Source organism: Equus quagga, chromosome 4, assembly GCF_021613505.1.
Source record: "Equus quagga isolate Etosha38 chromosome 4, UCLA_HA_Equagga_1.0, whole genome shotgun sequence".
NCBI lineage: Eukaryota > Metazoa > Chordata > Mammalia > Perissodactyla > Equidae > Equus > Equus quagga.
This window is the reverse complement of record NC_060270.1, coordinates 31,395,869-31,416,424: the sequence shown is the minus strand read 5'-3', so window position 1 is coordinate 31,416,424 and position 20,556 is coordinate 31,395,869. Positions and strand designations below refer to the sequence as shown.

The window sequence follows — 20,556 nt, the reverse complement described above, 5'->3', positions numbered from 1 at the left end:
TTAGGGAGACATTTCTCGTAGGGCAGTGAACAAAGGCATAGGGCTTTGCTTACCTTATCATTTCTTAGTTCAAATTGTCTTTAACATCTCTTAGACACTTAATCTAAAATTCATTAATACTGTCTTTCCAAAGGGAGGGAAACTCGTTGATGTTGGAGGGAGAGTGAGGGAGATGGGAGAGGTGGTTAGATTCCAAAGGGATATTTTCCTTGGAATTTCCCTCTGCAGTTCCTGCCTAGGATTTTTCTTGTAGGTCACCGAGGAAGCATGTGCAGATGAAAGGAACGTTTTATTGCTCTTGTTTTTCAGAAGTGAACACAGGCCTATGGTGATTACCACAGGCTTATTCTTGGGAGATAGTGAGACAAACTAAACCGTGTCCCATTTTTCTTGCTCTATTTTGGGACTTGGAACCCGACTTCTGAACACATATACTACCCATACCTAAATTTTATTTCATCCTCAGTTTTAAAGTACCTGGTGCGTGTTTGTCTTATTTTAATTAGGAGTTAATAATATCACTCTTCTGCCATACTGAAACATAGGCCTATTTTTTCTGAAAGTTCTTTGAGCAGAACTATTTGGGGCCAGAAGAGCTCAGTTCGGTTTCCAGTTCATTTGTTTATTTGTTGCGTCATCTTGGTCAAGCCACTTTATTTCTCTGAGCCTTAGTTTCCTCATAAATAAAATGAGGATATTGATAAAACGTTTATTTTCAGGTGGTTAGGAGGAATAAATGTGAAAGTGCGTTGTAATCTACAAAGTACTATATCACTGTCAATTGTGGCTGCTTGTCATTACCAAACTTTACAAGACACAATGTGTGTCTGGAACATCTTCATTCATAGAGGGTGTTTTGATGTACGCAGAACAAAGGAAACCAAGCATAATCCCTGCTCTCAAAGCAGCGAGTTTGTATTTCATCTGCTACTAGTAGCATTTACACAAAGAGAGAATAATTCACAAAATTATACTAGAACATAAAAGGCAATACAGACACAGTTGAAAGAAATAGTTTCCAGTGAATGTATTATTAATCCAAGCTTTTTTATGTGGGTGGAAGCTTGTAAAGATTGAGTCATAAGAATTGTATTTTCTGGGGCCTACCTGGTGGCATAGCGGTTAAGTGTGCATGTTCCGCTTTGGCGGCCCCGGGGTTCGCTGGTTTGGATCCCAGGTGCAGACATGGCACCGCTTGGCAAGCGATGCTGTGGCAGGCGTCCCGCATATAAAGTAGAGGAAGGTGGGCACGGATGTTAGCTCAGGGCCAGTCTTCCTCAGCAAAAAGAGGAGGATTGGCAGCAGATGTTAGTTTAGGGCTAATCTTCCTCAAAATAAATAAATAAATAAGAATTGTATCTTCTGAAAGTTTTGGAATGTGGGTAAAAGAATGACAGAAGGGGAGTGACTTCTTCACTCCTCTTCTAGTTTGTATAGAGTTAATTGTTCCTTCTGCCGCCCCATAGGAATTTTAACCTTCCTTTGAGATTCATTTTGTACTTTAACTACTTTAAGGTTTCCTGATAATGCTCTGCCCAAGTCACCCCTACTCCTTATACCTACCCCCAAATCATAACAAGCATAACTGCTCCATTGTTATGCCTGCAAAGATTTTCTCTAGATCTTTATAACATTTATCGGATTATATTATGCTATTTACCTTTCTATCATTTCCACCTCCTTGATGGCTTGGAAGTGACTTATTCATCCTAAAACAGCTCAGCAAATGTTTGTTGAACAAATGTGTTTACTAGTTGCTTACTATGCCATTTGTTTATTTAGGGGGATCTCAGATGAATGAGAATCATCTTTCTCTTCAAGGAAAATGGATGGAGGAGCTTTATATATGTATAAATCCTTCCAATTTCCGAGACTTGCTTGGCTTAATGTAAACTAATTTATTGTATACGTATATACATATCTGGATTAAAAAATCACTAACGCTCTATTTCTTTTAATGGGAATGAAGGAGGTTTCTAGTTTTTATTTAAATGATGTTTGAAAAATGTTAGAAGTTTCTATCATGCTATCCTAACGGCAGACCTTAATTCTATTCATAACATTATTTTCTTCCTTTTTCCATGGAACTCTTACTGTTTTTTGACTTTATTGACCAGGTTTTCTTCATTTTTTTCTATTAATGGGCATCTTCTGAAATCTTACTATATTGCTACATCCAGTGCTAATTGAGTGGAAGGCGCAGAAATTAGACCTCCAAGATCCCTACCCTGAAGAGTTTGCAACTGGATGGGGAGGCATCTACCTGCCAGAGTTGAAGGATAAAGTCTGTTTCTTTCTGTTGATGCTCTTCTAAGCAAGAAGGCGCAGTTGCATGGTTATTAGAGTTCCAAAGAGACTTAGCCGCCACACCCTAACTTTGGGGAAAATGTTTGGGCAGAGGGAAATGGCTACAGGACCACTGAGGTCTGGATGGGAATGAAGGAGAATGATAGGGTTGGCTTAATGGCAAGATCAGCCTGAGATTAGGGTGAGAGAAAGTCGACATTGGAGGGAAAAAGTTTGAGAAGTGGAAAGATAAAAGTCCAGAGTCCAGTGGTTCATCTTAAATGTGCTTACAGGGAAAGGTAGTGAAATGAGTTTATGCTGTTTATCATCAGTACTGTTTATACTGTTTACTTTGAAATAAAGTAGATTAGAGAAGGAGGAAAGATCGAGGCTCTGAACTTGGCCTGGCTGTGAAATGTTTTCTGTAATTCCCTACCTGGTTACTGATTTACAAAGGTGGCTGGATGTGTGAGTGTTGTCCAACTTGCATTAGAGTGGTGATGTGGAGAATACAGAGGCAGATCCTGAAAGCAGCTAGAGTGGATGCAGAAGAAATTATGGATTGAGCAAATAGTATTTTGGTATTAATGAGATTATATGTTTGGAAGTTCTTAGTAAACTCTGAAGCGCTAAATTGGTGTATTGACAATGCAATTCTGTGCGTATGAGTGCGTGTACTTCCTTGTAGTTAGTGAAGATCGTCTGGATTCTTTTCTCGCTCAGCCCCTACTCATATTTTGTGGGTACCAATTCAGCCTCTGCTGTAGGAAGATTCAGGGTCAAATCACAATGATTGACTATACTTCAGTCTTGCTGTTTAAGTATTAGGAAATCATTGAGAAGAGTCATTGTTGAGGTAATCAGTAATTCATAAATTCCTTGTGCCTGTTCTGATATGTCTAACATGTCTTCATGTTTATGGTTTAGCCCTGTTTGCTGTTGATGGAATAAAAGATATGAATTTAAAAGATTTTTATATTATAGAGTTTAAATATAATATATGTAAAACATTACGGAAAGGACAGAAAATATAGAAACCCAGGAACCTACTACCCAAATTTAGTAGATGTTAACATTTTGCCTTATTTGCTTCAGTCTTCTTTCTTTTGTTTGTAAGCAATAGAAAGAACAGCATATACAGCAATGGCACTCCTGCCCCTTGGCTCCTCTGTCTAGAGGTAACCACTATTCTACATTCAGTTTGTGTCGGTGCTGTATGTTAAAAACAGGTATTTTTACTACAGGTGTATGTCTCCATAAGCATTATGTATTTAATGTTGTGCTGACTAAAATAAAAAATATAAAATTATTGCAGTTCTTCACATGGTTATCCACATGGAAAACTGCAATAACTTTATAATTTTTATTTTAGTTAACACATTAAAAACATATAAAATATATTGTTTTGGCATAACTTTCTGCCATAATAATATAAATTGAAGTGGCTTTTAGACTTTTTCAACTGTAATGTACAGAGTGATACATTTTACTTTGTGATGTAATGCATATATACATGTTTGTGTATGTAAAACTGGGAAGATCTCTCCAACCGGTAGTTTCCTGTTCTAGGTTTGATATAGACTGTATTTTCTAGCCTATTCATTCTTAAATGCTTGTCCTAGACTTAATAAATTGATTTTATGACCCAATAATAGACTGCCACTCATGATTTGAAAAACAATCTTAAGATTAATCTAAAAAAACTAATCTTAATCTAAAATTAATACTAACTTTAGTATACAAGCATAAGCCTTTGTAGTATAATAAAAGTACTTCAAATAATAAGGCAGTGTATTTAAAATAGCATTCTTTTGCACAAGATCTGATTACATTCATTCTGAATATTTGTTTTCTATGAACTAAATCCGTACATGCCTTGGCCATTTAAGTAATTAATATTAATTAGCTAAATGTTGTAGAGAATGCATGTTAGTCAGTAGAATATCTCCTTTTAGTCTAGTCCGACTTTGGTTTACCTGGAGTCCGGGAGGGCTGTCTTGGTGTCCTGGTGTCAGGAAAGGAAAGTGATCTTGCTGGCTCAAAAGCTGGCTGCTAGCCGTGTCACCAGCAAGCTATGTCTATAGCCTTAATAAGTCCTTTCATCCTCTGGCCCTCATTTTTCTCACCTATCAATCAAGATGGTTAACTAGTTCATCACTTTCATTCTGTGAAATATAGAGTAACTTGGACCTGGGCCTCAGGTTATTAGAATTTGCTGAGAATATATCTGACGTAAAAGAACAGGACTGTCTGTTGGAATTACTGGCTTTACAGTTGCATTTGAGCAAGGCGTACACAGGTCATGTTCAGTTTAATATGGTTCTTGGGCAAAAATGATTCCTCCATCATGAAACCTTTTCAGAGGAATCTTGACATCTGTGAGATCTGCCTGCTTTTTTGTTGTATTCTCTCTCGGTGAGGGACAAGCTATGTGAATGGATATGGGAACATACGTAAGTGCTAAGAATGGCCAAGGAGTGTTTCTTCATTCCATTTCAGTTGAATATCCTCACAGGCAAATCCAAAGCTGCAGAAAGAAATCTGTCACCTGTGGTAAGCCCTAGAGGACAGTTTCATGAGTCCTACACGTTGCGGTAGTCTGAGGGTTTGGGGAATTTTCCTTTTTAGTGTGAGTTACGTGTTTGGAGTAGAGTAAGTCCATACTACCTAAATTACACGACCTTAAAATAAATAAACAAAGCGGCGCTTTTCATCCTAAGAGTTCTTTGTGTATATGTTTGTTTTAAGAAGCAGGAGTTTCAGTTGCAGTATAGGGTAGAATGGACCTTGGGGACCATCTCTTCCCATTTGCCGTCTGAGAAAATAGGCCAGCAAATACTCTTGCCTGGATGTCCAGGTGGAAGCAAAGTTAGGGGCAGATTTCTGGTATCTTCCAAGGTTTCCATTGTCTTTTGGTTTGCAGATTCTTTTTAGGCAGCTCTACATTTAGAGAGACCTAGAGAACCAGTTCTAACACATGTCTGAGGGTGTGGACGCATTGAAGAATGTGATTATCCTTAAAGTAGAGATCTGCTCATACCTGAGGGACCAATGTGTGTTTTTCTTAAAGAACACCAGAATGGATGTCAATCTCTGGGAAAGGATCCTCTGAACCCCAGATGACGGAGGCATAGGCTAGATTTCTTTTAACTTCTTTGACCATGGAGAACTCAGCTTTCTCTCAGCTGCAATATGCAAAACGTTCTCGTCTTTTTTATTATTGCAGCAGTACATTCCCTCCCTTTATGCAAGCAGATTGGAATTTCTGGATCTCTGGTTCTCATTCTGTGGTTAACGTCCTTAGGCCAAGGATCAGAGCTAAAGCTAACCGTTGTTTTCTGACACTCTGCTTGGCTCTAAGCAGGTGCTACGTGGATTTTTGTGAATGAAAACTTTATACTAACTAGTCACTATTTCGTGCATTGCCAATTATAAAATTAATCGTCCTGAAATACTACACTTGATTTTTTGAAGTAAACAAAATCCTTTTCTTTTTATGTTAAAATACTACTGATGAGCCTTCCTGCCTTCTTTTCCCCTCTCCTCCTCTGCAGTGTGCCGAGATTTCGCTGTCCTGGAGGACCACACCCTGGCCCACAGCCTGCAGGAGCAAGAGAGTGAGTAATGGCCCTCATTCCTGCTCCTTCAGTTTGCTTTTTTAATGGTAGCTTGAGGCAAGTTTCTTAGGGTGAGACAGGGAGAGACCATCTGTCCTTCCTGAGGGATTTGTCTAGACAAATGACACCTGGCTGAAGAATGAAGTTCTGGGTGTTTTGAAGTAAGACAGCAGCCAGGGATTGGAATACTGTTGGGTGTATCATCGGTGGAAAAGAGGGACTTGAACCTTTTCCCTGTCTTAGTGTTGTGGGAGGGCAAGACAATTATCCATGCATCTGGGGTGTGTAGATGCATCTGGGGTGTGTAGAAGGCTGGCCCAGGGGTCTCTTCCTTCCCCTAGAACAGGGGCCAGAAAATCTTTTTCCAGGCAGGCAATGGTGGCATCTAGATTGTGGGTTTTTCTGAATATTTACGTATATAATTATAGAAGGTAAATCTAGGTTGTATGTTTTATACAAAAGTACATATTTGTGAATATGTAATTTGTGAGTTATTAACTCATATGTCAGTATAAAAATTAAGTAGTGAAAAATGTAGGTTATAAATTGAGTGGCAACTTGTAGGGCAGAAAGAGCCCTGGCCCAGGCTTTGGAATATTTGTGTAGAAGTCCTGGTACTGCCTCTGTTTTGCCATGTGACCAAATGCAAATTACTTAACCTTTCTGATCCTCTTTTACTTAATGGAAAGATGAGAATAATAAGTCTGGTGCAGCCTATTATACAGTGTTACAGAGAGCATAAAATAAAGTGATAGATGTGAAGCTCTTTTTAATAGAAAAGCTTTTATTAAGTTTCTTCTGAGGTTTATTATTAACAAGCCAAAGCATTACAATTCCTCTCCTTAATGTTTCTGTCCAGTCGAGCATCACTTGGCATCGAACGTTCAGCGGAACCGTTTGGTCCAGCATGATCTCCAGGTGGCTAAGCAGCTCCAGGAGGAGGATCTGAAAGCTCAGGCTCAACTCCAGAAGCGCTACAAAGACCTGTGAGGATTTGGGGAATGGGAGGAAGTCGTACCAGGCCTGGTTTTCTCTGTGGAGCCAGCAACCAGGGCGGAGAAGGAGACTCCGTCTGTCCCTCTGATTCCTTTCACTATTAGGTTACAAATCCTGTGGTGGCTATTCCATAGTTTTCTTTGCTTTGAAAAATTTTCTTTGTTGTTGGAACACTTTACTAGCTTTTGGGACATGTGAATTGTCATGTGAACTCCAGTACTTTTAACTGTATGACTTTGACCATTTGGTCTCCCTCTCTGAGTCTGTTTTCCTCACCTGTAACCTGGGGAAAATAACCTCTCTCCCCTCCGCTCATAGGTTGTTTGGGGGATCCAGTGAAATACGGGATGTTAAAGAACTTTATGAGTTATGTTGGGTTCCTTTACTGTTTCCTAGCTGTGTTTGCTGCTCTTATCTTCCTTGAACCCCTTGCTTTTCAGGTAGAGGCAGACTCTTCTGGAAAGCTCTGAATTGTATACTCAGTGTTCTTCTTAATTTTAGTGTCTGACAAAAGTTCTTTCTCTGTCTTCTCCTTTAACGGTTAGATAGATGGAAAGATCATATCTAAGGTCTCTTCCAGCACAGTGACTTTTTTACTCTTTTTCAATGTTTTAGAGCTCACGGGGGAGTAGCTCTTATACCTAAACCTCTAATGGTGGATTTAACCACAAGATACTGTTTTGAGGAGGAAAGGTTAAAAGAAGAAGTGAAGGGATCCCTCAGTTTACTTTAGTTGCCGTGTTGAAATAAACAGGAAAGGCTGTCATTTTTGTTGCCTTTGAGAAGAGTTTGTCTTTCTGTTTTATTATTGGTAGAGAGGACTTTATTCATCATTTTGTTCAGCTTCCTTATTTTATACATAAATACTCTTATTTATTCTTACTAAACCTGACACCATGAAAGGCACTGGAGACCACAGACGTGAATAAAACATAGCCATCACCTTTAAGGGTCTCGGGGAAAAAACTCGGAGCACTCCATATCTAGTGATACATGTACGAGGCGCAGAGAATTGAGTGGTAAATTTCATACCTATGAAAGAGGAGACTGGTAAACCAACACAGGTGATATATTTAATCTGAACCTTGATGGTTAATTAGGAACTTGTAGTGACAATGGGGGAAAACCATTCTAGCCCAAGGGAGTAGCATGCATCAAGGCAGAGGTAAAAGGACCTGAAATCTCATGGTAGCTGCGCAATGTTCAGTATTGATGGAGTGGAGAGTATGGTTGGGGGTATAGGTCAGGGATGAGGCCAGCAAACTAGTCAAAAGCTGGACCTAAAGGCCATGTAAGTTATGTTGAGGAATGTAGGTTTCATAGATTTTATAGTATAAACAATAGAGAACCATTGAAGGATTTTAGATTTTCATTTTGGGACCTACCCTGGGTGCTGGGTAAGTAAAGGATTGGAGGGGGCAAGATTGAAGGCAGCTATTGAGCAGTGTTCAAATTAAGAAATGATGAGGAGGTTTGAATTGAGGACAAGGATGAGAGAGATATAGAGGGGAGGGAGACGATGAGGCCTGAATTGAGGGTAATGTTAATGGAGTTAGAGAGGAACAGAGAGATTTGAGATGTGTGGAGGCTCAGTGTCACACCGTTAAGATGAGAGCCAGAGCTAGAACATTCTAGAGTTCTAAATTATTGCCTGTTATGAAGGCCACTTCTGAGACTGTTGCAGAAGTTAAAGATCCTGAATTAGGGTAATGATAGTGTCATAAGGTTAGTCAGAGATTATCAAGACAAACCACTGTAAAATGTAAATCAGGATTTGGAGAATGATGGATTATAGGTCCTAGATGAGCAGAACCAGGTATTATTTTTCTGCCTAGGACTTCAGGGTTTTTGAGGCATTCCTGGTCGAAATAAGTAAGCTAGAAAGGAATTTTTTCAGTTTTCACTCCCTGGCAATCTTGACAGCTGAACATGATGGGAAGGATGAAGTGCTGTAGATTTTAATGAACTGAAACTTTTCACTCAGTCTGGATCCTGCATCCCCTGTCCGAAGTCAGGCTTACCAATTCTTAACTACTCTTTTCTAACTAGATTTTGCTTCCCCCAAATTGTGTATAATTAGCTGAGTGAGTTAGAACTGGCCCTTCTTGGATATATGGTTTGAAATAATTAAGCTCAGCTTAAACTTCACCTCTTTATTTTCTGTGCTAGGAGATACATCTTCTGTGTCACTTCTGACATTTAACATTTCATTTGGATTTGCCTTCTCTGCTCTGCTCCTGCTTTCTTCTCCCAGTTGTCACCCTGCGTGGACTTCGTCGTTGCTTACTCCTGTGTGGGTTTTACATTAGTTTGGGAGGTCCAGGTAGACAAGTCTGAAAACCAAGACTGTGATTTTGTGTATGATTCTTAATTATTAGAAATAAGTGAATGGAAAGAGGATATATAAATGAAAATTGTTCTGAGTAGATTTTTATTTATTTTCAGTTCTTTGGATTAGATGGTGGAGAGTCCTAAAATATTAGACCCATAATCCGAAGTCATTAAGTCCAAAAACTTCTATAGCCGATAAGGTGACATGACAGGGCTTCATTCACTGGTTATCGGTGGCAGGACCAGAAATCAGATCTTGCAGACATCTTCTTGTCCAGTGATTTCCCTGCTGATTCTAAGAAAGTCTTACCACTTCTGGCCTGTGCTTTCTGTCTTGCATTCTCTTCCTTCCTTTCTGTCTTGTGTGCACACACACAGACGTACACACCTGTGTGGACGCACATCTCCTTCACCTACATATACCTATTTTCAAACCATTGAAAGTGACCCTTTCCTTATATAAGTGAGAGTAATTTTTCATCCCCTCGGTTTTGTTAGTACTGAATATATGGGTTTCAGTTCCTCCAGAGAAGTTAGGGTGTTCCCCACCCCCAGCACTTTTCAGTTACGAAAGACTGCCATTCAATGTAAATATACAACCAAGACTGAGACTCATTGAGTACTTTAAGTTCAGTTAGCAGGGGGAGAATAAGAGGATATATTTGTTTAGCAAGCAAACTGTGTATATAAATCACAGTTGTAATTTTATCCCAGAATGTTTTTAGATAGTAAACTCTAAGCACGTTTGTGTTCATCTTTCGTCGCTACCAGTTTTGTGTAGAGGTTGGCTCACCAGAGCCATTGCGCTCTAGAATTTTACAGTGCCTGTTGGCTTTTCTTGAAAACTAAAAACAGAAGACTTGTTCACCTAGGGGCATATTCTATAGCATCTTGGAGAGATCCAAACCCCATTTTCTGTTGGAACTGCTGTTTTAAAGGTGCTGTTTTAAAGGATCTGTTTCTTCCACCGAGGTGATTTCTTGTTTCTCCCATCAGAATGTATTGTGAGCTGCTGAGTACAGCATGAAGATTTGTTCATTTTTGTATCCTCAGTGTTGAGCATAGTGCCTGGACCATAGCAGGTGTTGTTTAAATCTTTGTTGAATGCATAAATGCCAAAACAAAACAAAAGTATGGTAGCAGTGGTATTACAGCATTTGGTTTTTCTTTACAGCATTTGGTGGCCAGAGTATTACAAAAACGGGCATCAGCCAGAGAGGTTCTGTTGGGAACCAGAACTGGGGAATATGGTTTTTTTTTTAAGTATGATTTTATAAGTATTCACTGTTGAAACTGAAAAGAAATACACCGAATTAAAAAACTTATAAAAATCCTTTTGGAGTCATACCCCCACCTGTAGGTGACTGCAGTATTATTGACATTTTAGTGAACTTGCTCCCAAATTTTTCCTGTGTGCTTTATACATATTTGGATATTCGTGGACATTCACGTCACGGTCTACATGTCCTTTGCAGAATCCTGAGAAAACATTCCTGTCTCAGTAGAGTGGCCCCAGTAGGGTGAGATGATATGGTGGTGTGGAAAAAGCCTGGAGCATTCCATTGTAGTGTCTGGGGATCAGATTCTGGTTCTGCCCCTCATTTTCTCTGTGATCTCAAGGAAATGATTTCACTGCTCTGGGCCTCAGTTTTTTCATCATAAGATGTGACAATATCAACCCTGTTGTATTGTTATTGTGAGGATTAAATGAAATAAAAATACCTACTGGCTCAAAGTGAGTATTCACTAAATTGTGTTATTTTTAGGAAAAATCCTTTATTTATTCATGTTGTTTTCACCTTTGTTTTTCAGTGAACAACAAGACTGTGAAATTGCTCAGGAAATCCAGGAGAAGCTGGCTATTGAGGCAGAGAGACGACGCATTCAGGAGAAGAAGGATGAGGTAGGACTTAGTTAGCGCTCCTCATGCCATAGAGGAAGGGCTGCTGAGGTCTGGAGCAATTCCTTTCTGTATTCTTGGGCTCAGTGTAGGGTTGCTGAATAGGCAGCAGAATTCTCCTCCCCTGGGGTGAAGAGACTTAAGGATTGCCTTCCATGGACCACTGTTTATTGCCTCTTGACCAGTTGCGTAAGTGGTGAAGTCCTAAAGATGATGCTGGGTACTTGGACATAAGGTGTGAATTAGTTTCCTAGGGCTACTGTAACACCTTACCACAAACTTGGTGGCTTAAAGCAGTAGAAATTTATTCTCCCTCAGTTCTGGATGCTAGAAACCTGAAGTCAGGGTCTTGGCAGGGCCATGCCACCTACTGGGAAAGATCTTTCTTTGCTACCTCCTAGCTTCTGGTGGCTGCTGGCAATCATTGGTATTTCTTGGCTTGTAGCTACATCATTTTAGTCTCTACCTCCATTGTCACATGGGCTTCTTCCCTGTATCTTTGTGTCCTTTTGTTTTCTTTTAAGGGCACCAGTCATTGAATCTAGGACCCACCCTAATCCAGTGTGATCTCTTTTTAACTAATTACATCTGCAAAGACCCTGTTTCCAAGTAAGGTCATGTTCCGAGGTTCTTGGTAGAAATGAATTTTTAGGGGACACTGTTCCCCCTAATACAGGGTGTCTGTCTATGAGTTATTCCTGCAACTTCAGAGAGCAGACCTTGAGTGTAGCCTGAACAGGAGTCCAGGAGTAGTCAGTATGAGGCCAGGAGCTGTCGTTGGTCTCACTTTTTTTTTTGTTGATGGTTTCACTCTCCTATGATATGCTGCCTCAAACAACTAATCTGTTTGAGCCTGTATATATTTTTAAATTGTGTTGTTTTTAAAGTTGAAAATGACTAAAATTAGCAATAATATCTGGTTTGTAAGAAGTCTTGAATTTGCAGTTAACCGTTACTGGCTTTTGTTTTATGTTTTCAGCATTTCTTTTTTGTTTTCTTAAAGATTGGCACCTGAGCCAACATCTGTTGCCAATATTCTTTTTATTTTTTCTTCTTCTTCTTCTTCCCCCCAAAGCCCCCCAGTACATTGTTGTATATTCTAGTCGTGAGTGCCTCTGATTGTGCTATGTGGGATACCGCCTCTGCATGGCCTGATGAGTGGTGCCGTGTCCATGCCCAGGATCCGAATGGATGAAACCCTGGGCCGCTGAAGGGGAGTGCGTGAACTTAACCACTGGGCATGGGGCTGGCCCCAGAATTTCTTGCAATTTCTTTTCAATTTGCATTCATTCTCTGTCTCCCTTCTTTCACACTGTCTTGTGCTGTTCTTGGCCACTGTCTTGATTTATAATGAGGAAGAAAATGATTTATCAGTTTTAATAGTAGGATGACCATATGATTTATTGTATATTCAGAAACACTTTTCAGGGTTAAACAGGGCACTTTTAATTTTTACATAAACTGAGACTCTCCTGGGCAAACTGGCATGTATGATTACTCTATTAAATAGATGTGATCAGGGTCATCAGTAAGCTGGCCCACAGACACTGCAGCTCCCACTGAACCATGCTCGTTCCTCCAGGACTCCTTGTTCAGTGCCAGGTGAGGGTGAGACACCTGGTATGAGTCTATTTAGCCGTTTCTTTAGAAAACAAATCATGATTATGTGATAATCAGAACTGCAAGTAAGGGTTAGGGATTAATTTCCATCCTTCCTGTTATCAATACAGGAGCTCTTTCTTACAACAGGATGTGTTGCCTCTTTATAGTCAAGACTTTGCTTTGGGGATGAAACTGGGAACTGAAAGAAGTGATTATATGTTGTAGACAGGAAAGCTTCTATTTTAAAAATAATGGAGTAATGAAGTTGGCTTCTTGTAAATGCTGCTGGTGTCCTGTGATTTTCTTTCCCCCATTCAGAGAAAAACAGGCTAGAAAGAGAAACCAAAACACTTTATTTTAGGCCTGTAGAATCTAAATAGCAATCACAATAATCTCATGGTAACACTGTATAAAGTAAGCATTGTAATGATTAACTCCATTTTTCAGATGAAGAAATTAAGTCTTGAAGAAGTAAGTGACTGGTGTCAAGCTCTAGTAAGATACTAGAGAAATGTCTGTGCAATTCAGGTCCCCTGACTGAGTGCTTCTGCCTTAGATTTACTGTGACAACATAAAACATGCAGACTTTGGAGTTAGCCTGCCCTGGGTTTGAATCTTAGCTCTTTAACTTTTAGCTGGGACTTTCAGCATCTCACTTAACCACATGGAACTCAGGTTCTGAACTGGAGAAGTCATGATAATGGTACATACCCTGAGGGGCTGTTGGGAGGTTTAAACGCGATTGATCATGTGTATAAGGCCTCTGGTGCCTATGAAGTTAATAATTGTTCCTTCCTTTTGGCTTTCTGGCCAAGTGTTTTCCCCACCATTCTGCCCTTTATAGCAACTCCGATTTCTCTTGGAGAGAGATGTGTGCTTAAATCAGAAAGAGGGAGCAATAGACAGACTTAAGTGTATTCCAGTGTGGTGGGATCTGAGGATCTTCTGTTCCCTTGCCTGTCCAGGCCTCCCCTACCTTGCCCTCCGTTACTGCTTGAGCTGCTGAATGTCCCCCTTCCCAGTGCAGTGGAGAGATTAAATGAGACAGCCAGTTGTGGAGATTTACCGAGAGTAGCCTTTAAAAGCTCCATTCAGGATTTTTGATTTCTCAACCGATGGCTTAGATGAGAAGATGGCTGCTGTGCCAAGATATTCTTTTATTGCAGAAAAATGTGACTTTCAGCTGACTGGTATGTTGTTGATATTAAATGAAGAAAATTTGCATTAGTAGAGTATGTCTCTGAAGGATGAGGATAATGCTTGTTTATTTTATTCCAGGGTGCCTCATAGAGGAGACTGAAACTGAGACAAGAATGCTGATTTTTTTAGCCAACTCTTGAAAAAGCATTGCTTGTTACTCATGCACTGTCCTAATTCTTTTTTATTTATTTTTTCGCCATTCTTCTACTTCCTTGTAGAGTCTGCTTACCTAATAAGTTCTTGTTTAGCAGCAAGGCTGTGGAAAATTCCTCTCTGGATTTTCACCAAAATTTCTTAGAGATTTTTGGGGTCAACTCTCTTGGGTAGTTTATAATCCCCCAAAACAACCTGATGTAGACTCTAAGGCCCCTTTCCTCTTGGGACAGAGATGTTTTTTCTGAACAACATTGTATGTGAGAAGTAGAGTTATACAACTTTGTGAGGGTGAATTAGCATTTCTGAGTTTGTTGTGATATCATTTTATTGTTTTTTTTTAACAGAGCACAGATGTAAGGAAAGTAGTGCTTTTTTTTTCCCCCCTAAGGAAGATTCACCCTGAGCTAACATCAGTGCCAGTCTTCCTTTATTTTGTATGTCAGTTGCCACCACAGCATGGCCACCAATGAGTGGTGTAGGTCCACACCTGGGATCAGAACCTGCGAACTCGGGCCTTGAAGCAGAGCCTGCTGAACTTAACCACTACACCATGGGGCCAGGGCCCCTTCCATTTTTTAAAAATTCTTTTACTCAATGTCTTAAAAATAGTAGTTGCATTTCTCTCTAGGCACCCTATTGAAGGGGCTTGTAGCCTTTGGGAATACTGGACTGAGGAGTGTGTAATTAAGGAAAGTGGACTAACTCCAGTGGGATCTTTCTCTTTGGTCACAACATAAGCATTTTTCAGTGTTGTTTAATAAAGCCAAGGAATGTGTTTAGTTCATTTAACTTAGTTATTCTTACATAAAACTCTAAGTAACTGCGTGTCTGTGTGTGTATGTGAATATCTATAGGTATACATATGTGTCTTTGAACGTAGGTCCAAATTTATGTGCATGTGCAATTATTTTAAGGAAAAATATGTTTTTTTGCTTAAGTAAACATTAGTATGGCCGACAATGTTATGAAAAGTCTGCGTAACTAGTTCAATGATTTGAAACCATTTATAATATGAACTGTTCAGGGATAAACTTAGTAATCAACTTACATTAAAAATTAATCTAGTGTGAACCATGATGCTTTTCATAGTGTTCTTAAGATGGTTAGAATTTCATGTTCTAAAAGAGTATATAAGCTGCTAATATTTTGGGAATAGCTTAGATAGCAATACATTTTAGCTACTAAAAAGAAATTTCCTGTTTTGGCGCTTTAAAAAATAAGTTTAGGGGCCAGCCAGGTGGCGTAGTGGTTAAGTTCTTCTGCTCTGCTTCAGTAGCCTGGGGTTTGCGGGTTCAGATCCCAGGTATGGACCTACATACCACCAAGCCGTTGCTATGACGGTGTCCCACATACAAAATAGAGGAAGATGGGCACAGATGTTAGCTCAGGGCCAATCTTCCTCACCAAAAAAAAAAGTTTATACATATATGGCCAGAAAGGGGAAGTGAGAGGGAGGGAGGCTTTTGGTTGAGAAAATTCTTCTCTCTCCTTTTCCTAGTTATATTGATGTTTTTACATTCATAGAGTTGGTATTATCCTGTTTTCTTGTCTTATAACCCTTTCAGGATTATACCTGCTTTGAGTTCCTTACTGTGTTGGATGTTACAGTAATTGCCAGTTAGAAGTTTAGCAATCTAATGGAATAAGTTTCCTTTTTTGATTCTTTTTGACAGTCATTTGAATATCACATTTTCAGATCTCCTTTTGATTGTTTTTATACCGAAGATTTCCTCATTTCGAAACTCACTTTCTTTGTAGGATAGAGGTGAAAACTTTCAGGGAGAAGTAACCCTGATGTAAAATCATATAAACCATAAAAACACCTGAAGGAATCCAACACCGTGGCTCAGTGAGTTGTAATCTCCTTGGGAAAGCTGTGCCAGGCCCCCGTGGACTCCTCGGCCCTGGTTTGCGTGTGTGCCCCTCTTAGAGCCCTCACTCTGCCTGTCTTACGTTCTGCTGATCATTTTGCTTCTGACATTTAATAGATAAGAACTGTGAGGATGCTGACCACACGTCTTGTCTCTTCAGGTCTCTAGCAGGATGTGTGGCCCACTGAAGTGCATCAGTACATCTATGTGTTCATTAAAATGACTTTCCTCTGGCATTCTAGAGGTGTTTACCTGTGTCCTTTCTTACACTCACAGTTCCAAATTTTCCACAGCTGGGTGAGCTTGGATAACAGACAAGGGAGAGATGAGATATAATTGTAAATTCTCATTCTGATAAATGTGTTTATTGGAAACTCTTCTGTGTAACACTTATTTCTACATATTAGCCCAAAGTAAGCCCACTATATGATTAATTAAAACATTGTTGAAAATGACTTCAAAGGGCTTATAAATTCTTTTAGATTTTGTTTTGTGGAACACTAATTCCATAAGGTTTAAATTTTTTATGTGGAAAAAAGTTTTCTGTCTCAAAATATATTTGGCAATTCCTGGGTTACAGGGTAACTGGTTTCTTTTCTTTTATCAAAGTTATAAAATATGCTACTGTGTATTTTAAAGAGTTAGCTGTAATACATGCTTTCCATTGAATGCTTTGTGTTTTTTGGAGACCCTTGAGATCACTGTTCTCAGGAACAAGGCTTGGGAACTGCTGTTCTAGAATAACTTTTCACAGGAAGGAAGCTGAGGAGCAAGGAGGTTGTTTATGTCAGGGGGACTGAGCTGCATCCAAGCATGTGACTAAGAATTGCCATCTTTAGCCTGTTCCAGGGGAAATGCTTTATACTGAAATCACCTCACTGGACTCCTTCCACAGTAATGTTGGGAAGCAGTCAGGAGAACTAACTTGGGTTCAACCACAGTTATAATAGAGCATCAGTTTTTCTTTGACTCCTTTATCCTTTCACTCCTCAAGCCTAGCCAGCCTTTCCTCTCACCCAGTCGAAGCTTACTCAAAAAAGTGCTAAGAGGGGCTGGCGAGTGGCGTAGCGGTTAAGTTCGTACTCTCCACTGTGGCGGCCTGGGGTTCACAGCTTCAGATCCCAGCACGGACCTAGCACTGCTCCTCAAGCCATGCTGTAGTGGCATCCCACATGAAACAGAGAAAGATTGGCACAGATGTTTGCCCAACGACAATCTTCCTCAAGCCAAAAGAGGAAGATTGGCAACGAATGTTAGCTCAGGGCCAGTCTTCCTCACACACACAAAAAATAATTTTAAAAAGGCTCTGAGAGCTTAAAAGAGCAAAAGCTTTGGGTGCTAAGGTGCATAACACGTTTTGACTATTATTTTTCTACTTGATTAAAAGCACTTCCTTTGACTAGCTAATGTGTTGTAAAGAAGGAGCGTCATCCTTGTTTCTCTCCTGGTTCTTCACACTAAGAAAACAGCTTATTACTATGTATTCTTTAGGACTAAATTCAATGGCAGGAAAGCAATTACAAGGTCCCTGGAGTGTAGTTTAATAATTTCTGCTGGCAGTTGGACCTGGTAATTTTCCTTTATATTTTTACTCAGTTATAGCAAGGGAAATCTTTTGTATTCTATAAAACAAACCACTTAGGAAAATGTGGTGTTGGGTGCTTAGTAAACATGACAACTCAGAGAAGTTTTGCATTTATGTTATAAGACACCAATGTCATGAAACTGGCACATGGGCTTGGCCCCTGGTTATACAGATTTATCAAAATCTGATGTATCAGGGAGTCAGGACTTTTGACTTTAAGTAGTTCAAACTCTTCATTGTATAGATAAAGAATTGAAGCCCAAAGAAATTCATTTTAGTAGTTAATATTTCTCTCCCACTGTCTCGAAAAGATCTCTGGCTTGAATTGGAAAGGAGAACAAAATCATCTTGACTTTCAGATTTAGGGGAATTTTTTCCATCAAAGTATTATAAATTCAAATTTCTTTGCATGAAATTGTACTTGTGTTGAGTAGGATTGTGTTCTTTACCTCTCATTCTGAGATGCAGCATTTTGTCAATGCCCACTTAAGTGTGTGACACTATAGCATGGGCTTTCCCATAGATTATTTATTAGATGTTTATATATCTTTCTTTCACACAGTTTTATGAGAAATTTCCAGCATAGAAATCAGTTAAAGGCAATATGTTAATAGTATATGTGTAAGTTTGAATTTAGGCATTTATTTAACATAAAGTCAGATTTGTAAGGCTATTTTGATGAACATTAAAAGCTGAGTATGTGGATCATCGTGGCTGATTTACCTAGCCTCAGCATCCAACTTCTTTCTCCACTGACATGAAAGAAATTGATTCATTCAGGTGACCTTTTTTTTGTAAGTTTGCCTTGCAGTCAGTATATTCTTCATTTTGACTTATTCAAAAAATTGCAAAAGGAAGAATAGATTTTTGCTTCAAGATTTCCATCACTCACCACTGAGCTATCATTGTATTCCTTGTTATAAATATGAAGAATCAAACACCTCAGACTACGTATGATGGTTATTGCCATTTGCACAAGTGAATATTGTTGCCATATTTGTACAATCTCTAAGAATCTGGTGACAGCTAGGGACATTCTCTCCAAAAAAGTGTATGTGAACAAAGTTGGTGTGCTATTTTACTGGACTTGCTTAGAAATCATCTTCAGATTCAGAACACTGTCACTCTCCAGCTCAAAACCTTTAGTAACTCTTCATCCCTTCCGTTGTAGACTCTAGACTTCGTACGATTGTCTCTAAGGAGTGCCTGTTATCCAGCCTCAGACTGTGTTTCTAGTCTCATCTTTCTCTGCAACACCGCACATCCTACATTCTAATTAGTATATTGGTTTGTTTCCTAGATGGATGCCCATTAAAATGTTCATAACTTTGCTGATGTTGTTTAGTCTCCTTACTTTGCCTATTGGAATCCAGTTCTTTATTCAAAACCTAAAACGAATGCAAAACCTTGCACTAATTCATTTAAGCAGAAATAATATTGCCTCTTTTTGTACTCCTATATACATTTTTACCCTGTTTTTAAGCCATTTATAATTTATTTGTGTTGTAGTTATGTATAGCTTTGTTTTCGTGGGTGATAGAATGGGGAGGGTCGGAATGTTATTCATCATTTAGGAACTGGTAAAAACTTGCCTAGAGATGAAACAGGGGAAGATAGGAAGAAAACTTTCTCTTTTTCAGTTAAGACAGAGGTATTCTAATGCAAAGCTAATTCAGAATCAGCTGAAGAATTCTTTTAAAAAGTTTTAAAAGTATAAATATAATTTATAAAGCTTTATAGATTACTCTGCTCTTCCCCATCCAGAATGACTGAATCATCATCTTGGAAAAAGGGCCCACAAATATGTATTTTAAAATTCTGTTGTATAACTAGCTTTAGGAATACTAGGTTTGAATGTCTTCACATTGAGTAAGATTTAAATTTCAATTAAAAAAAGCCTTTCTTGCTCATCTGGATCATGAGCCTCTCCTGTCGAGCAGCCCTCTGTGGCATTTGGATAGCATGAGCTTAATGCCAGAAAGTCTGGAGAGCTGTAGACAGAGCCCACAAAAGCTTGGCAATAGAATGTCGAACCATTGACCTGGAGGATCACTGTGTGGAGTTTATTTATTCTTTCGTAATATTTATTTCCATTCTCTTTGTGTATGCAGGACATAGCTCGCCTTTTGCAAGAAAAGGAGTTACAGGAAGAGAAAAAACGAAAGAAACACTTTCCAGAATCGTCCGGGGCCAATGCTTATGGAGATAGTTACTATTATGAAGATGGAGGTAACAGTGCCTACAGCATGGGCTACTCTATCCTTAGACTCAACTGCAAAACACCCCTTTTTAAATTCATCCATTAAGTGACCTGAGGGCCCATTTAATTTGTAGCAGAATTCTATCTGAATCTAATAAATTTATCTGTTCCTTAGTTGGATGACTAGAGGCAGTTTTACGGCTGTTAGAAGCTGAGTATGGTTTTGTAAGATTTGGCATGCATTCTTTTGTGCTATTGTCACTTGGAATGCTGTATTACATTCTAAGCATATAAACTGGGGTGTGGAAAATGGCAGATGAGTCTCTGGGCTTGATCTTTCTCAAGAAAGTCTGGGCAGTACTGTTTGAAGCAGCGGGCTGGCACAAATAATAAAGAAGGTACACTATATGTCAATTACTGGATAACAAAGCTCTTTTTCAATACTTGTCTTTTAAATCTAGGCCAATGGTTTAGCCTGCTGATGATAAAATTAGATTTTAAGGTTCTCTCTTCATGTTTTGCTCTTGATGCTTTCTTTGCTATTTGATGATCATATAGAAAAATTTCTGAGGTAGAGGAGTTCTTCCAAGTTTCTCTTCTCGAGGCCCTGCTTTTGCAGTGTGGTGGTGGTGATGGTATGGTGGTGGCAATTGTGGTGGTGGTGATTCTTAATAAAGTGTGTTGGGAAATGAATATTTGCAAGTATTGTTCAGTCCTTTTCAAAGATCTGTCAAAGGAAAGATTTCTTATAGTTTCTAGAGTCAATATTTATTGTTGTTCAGCTTGGAGACTATACTTTGGAGACCAAGTAA

The 20,556-nt window shown here is 39.2% G+C and overlaps 1 protein-coding gene across 2 annotated transcripts in view; it reads left to right on the top strand.

The window, feature by feature from the left end:
* Positions 1-20,556, top strand: part of CCDC50 (coiled-coil domain containing 50) — a 69,344-nt gene that overhangs the window by 21,914 nt on the left and 26,874 nt on the right. For both annotated transcript variants that reach the window (XM_046657915.1, XM_046657916.1), the window contains exons 2-5: positions 5,841-5,903; positions 6,763-6,889; positions 11,043-11,133; positions 19,656-19,773. In XM_046657915.1, the coding sequence (XP_046513871.1) occupies positions 5,841-5,903; positions 6,763-6,889; positions 11,043-11,133; positions 19,656-19,773 (399 nt within the window). The remainder of the gene's footprint in view (positions 1-5,840; positions 5,904-6,762; positions 6,890-11,042; positions 11,134-19,655; positions 19,774-20,556) is intronic.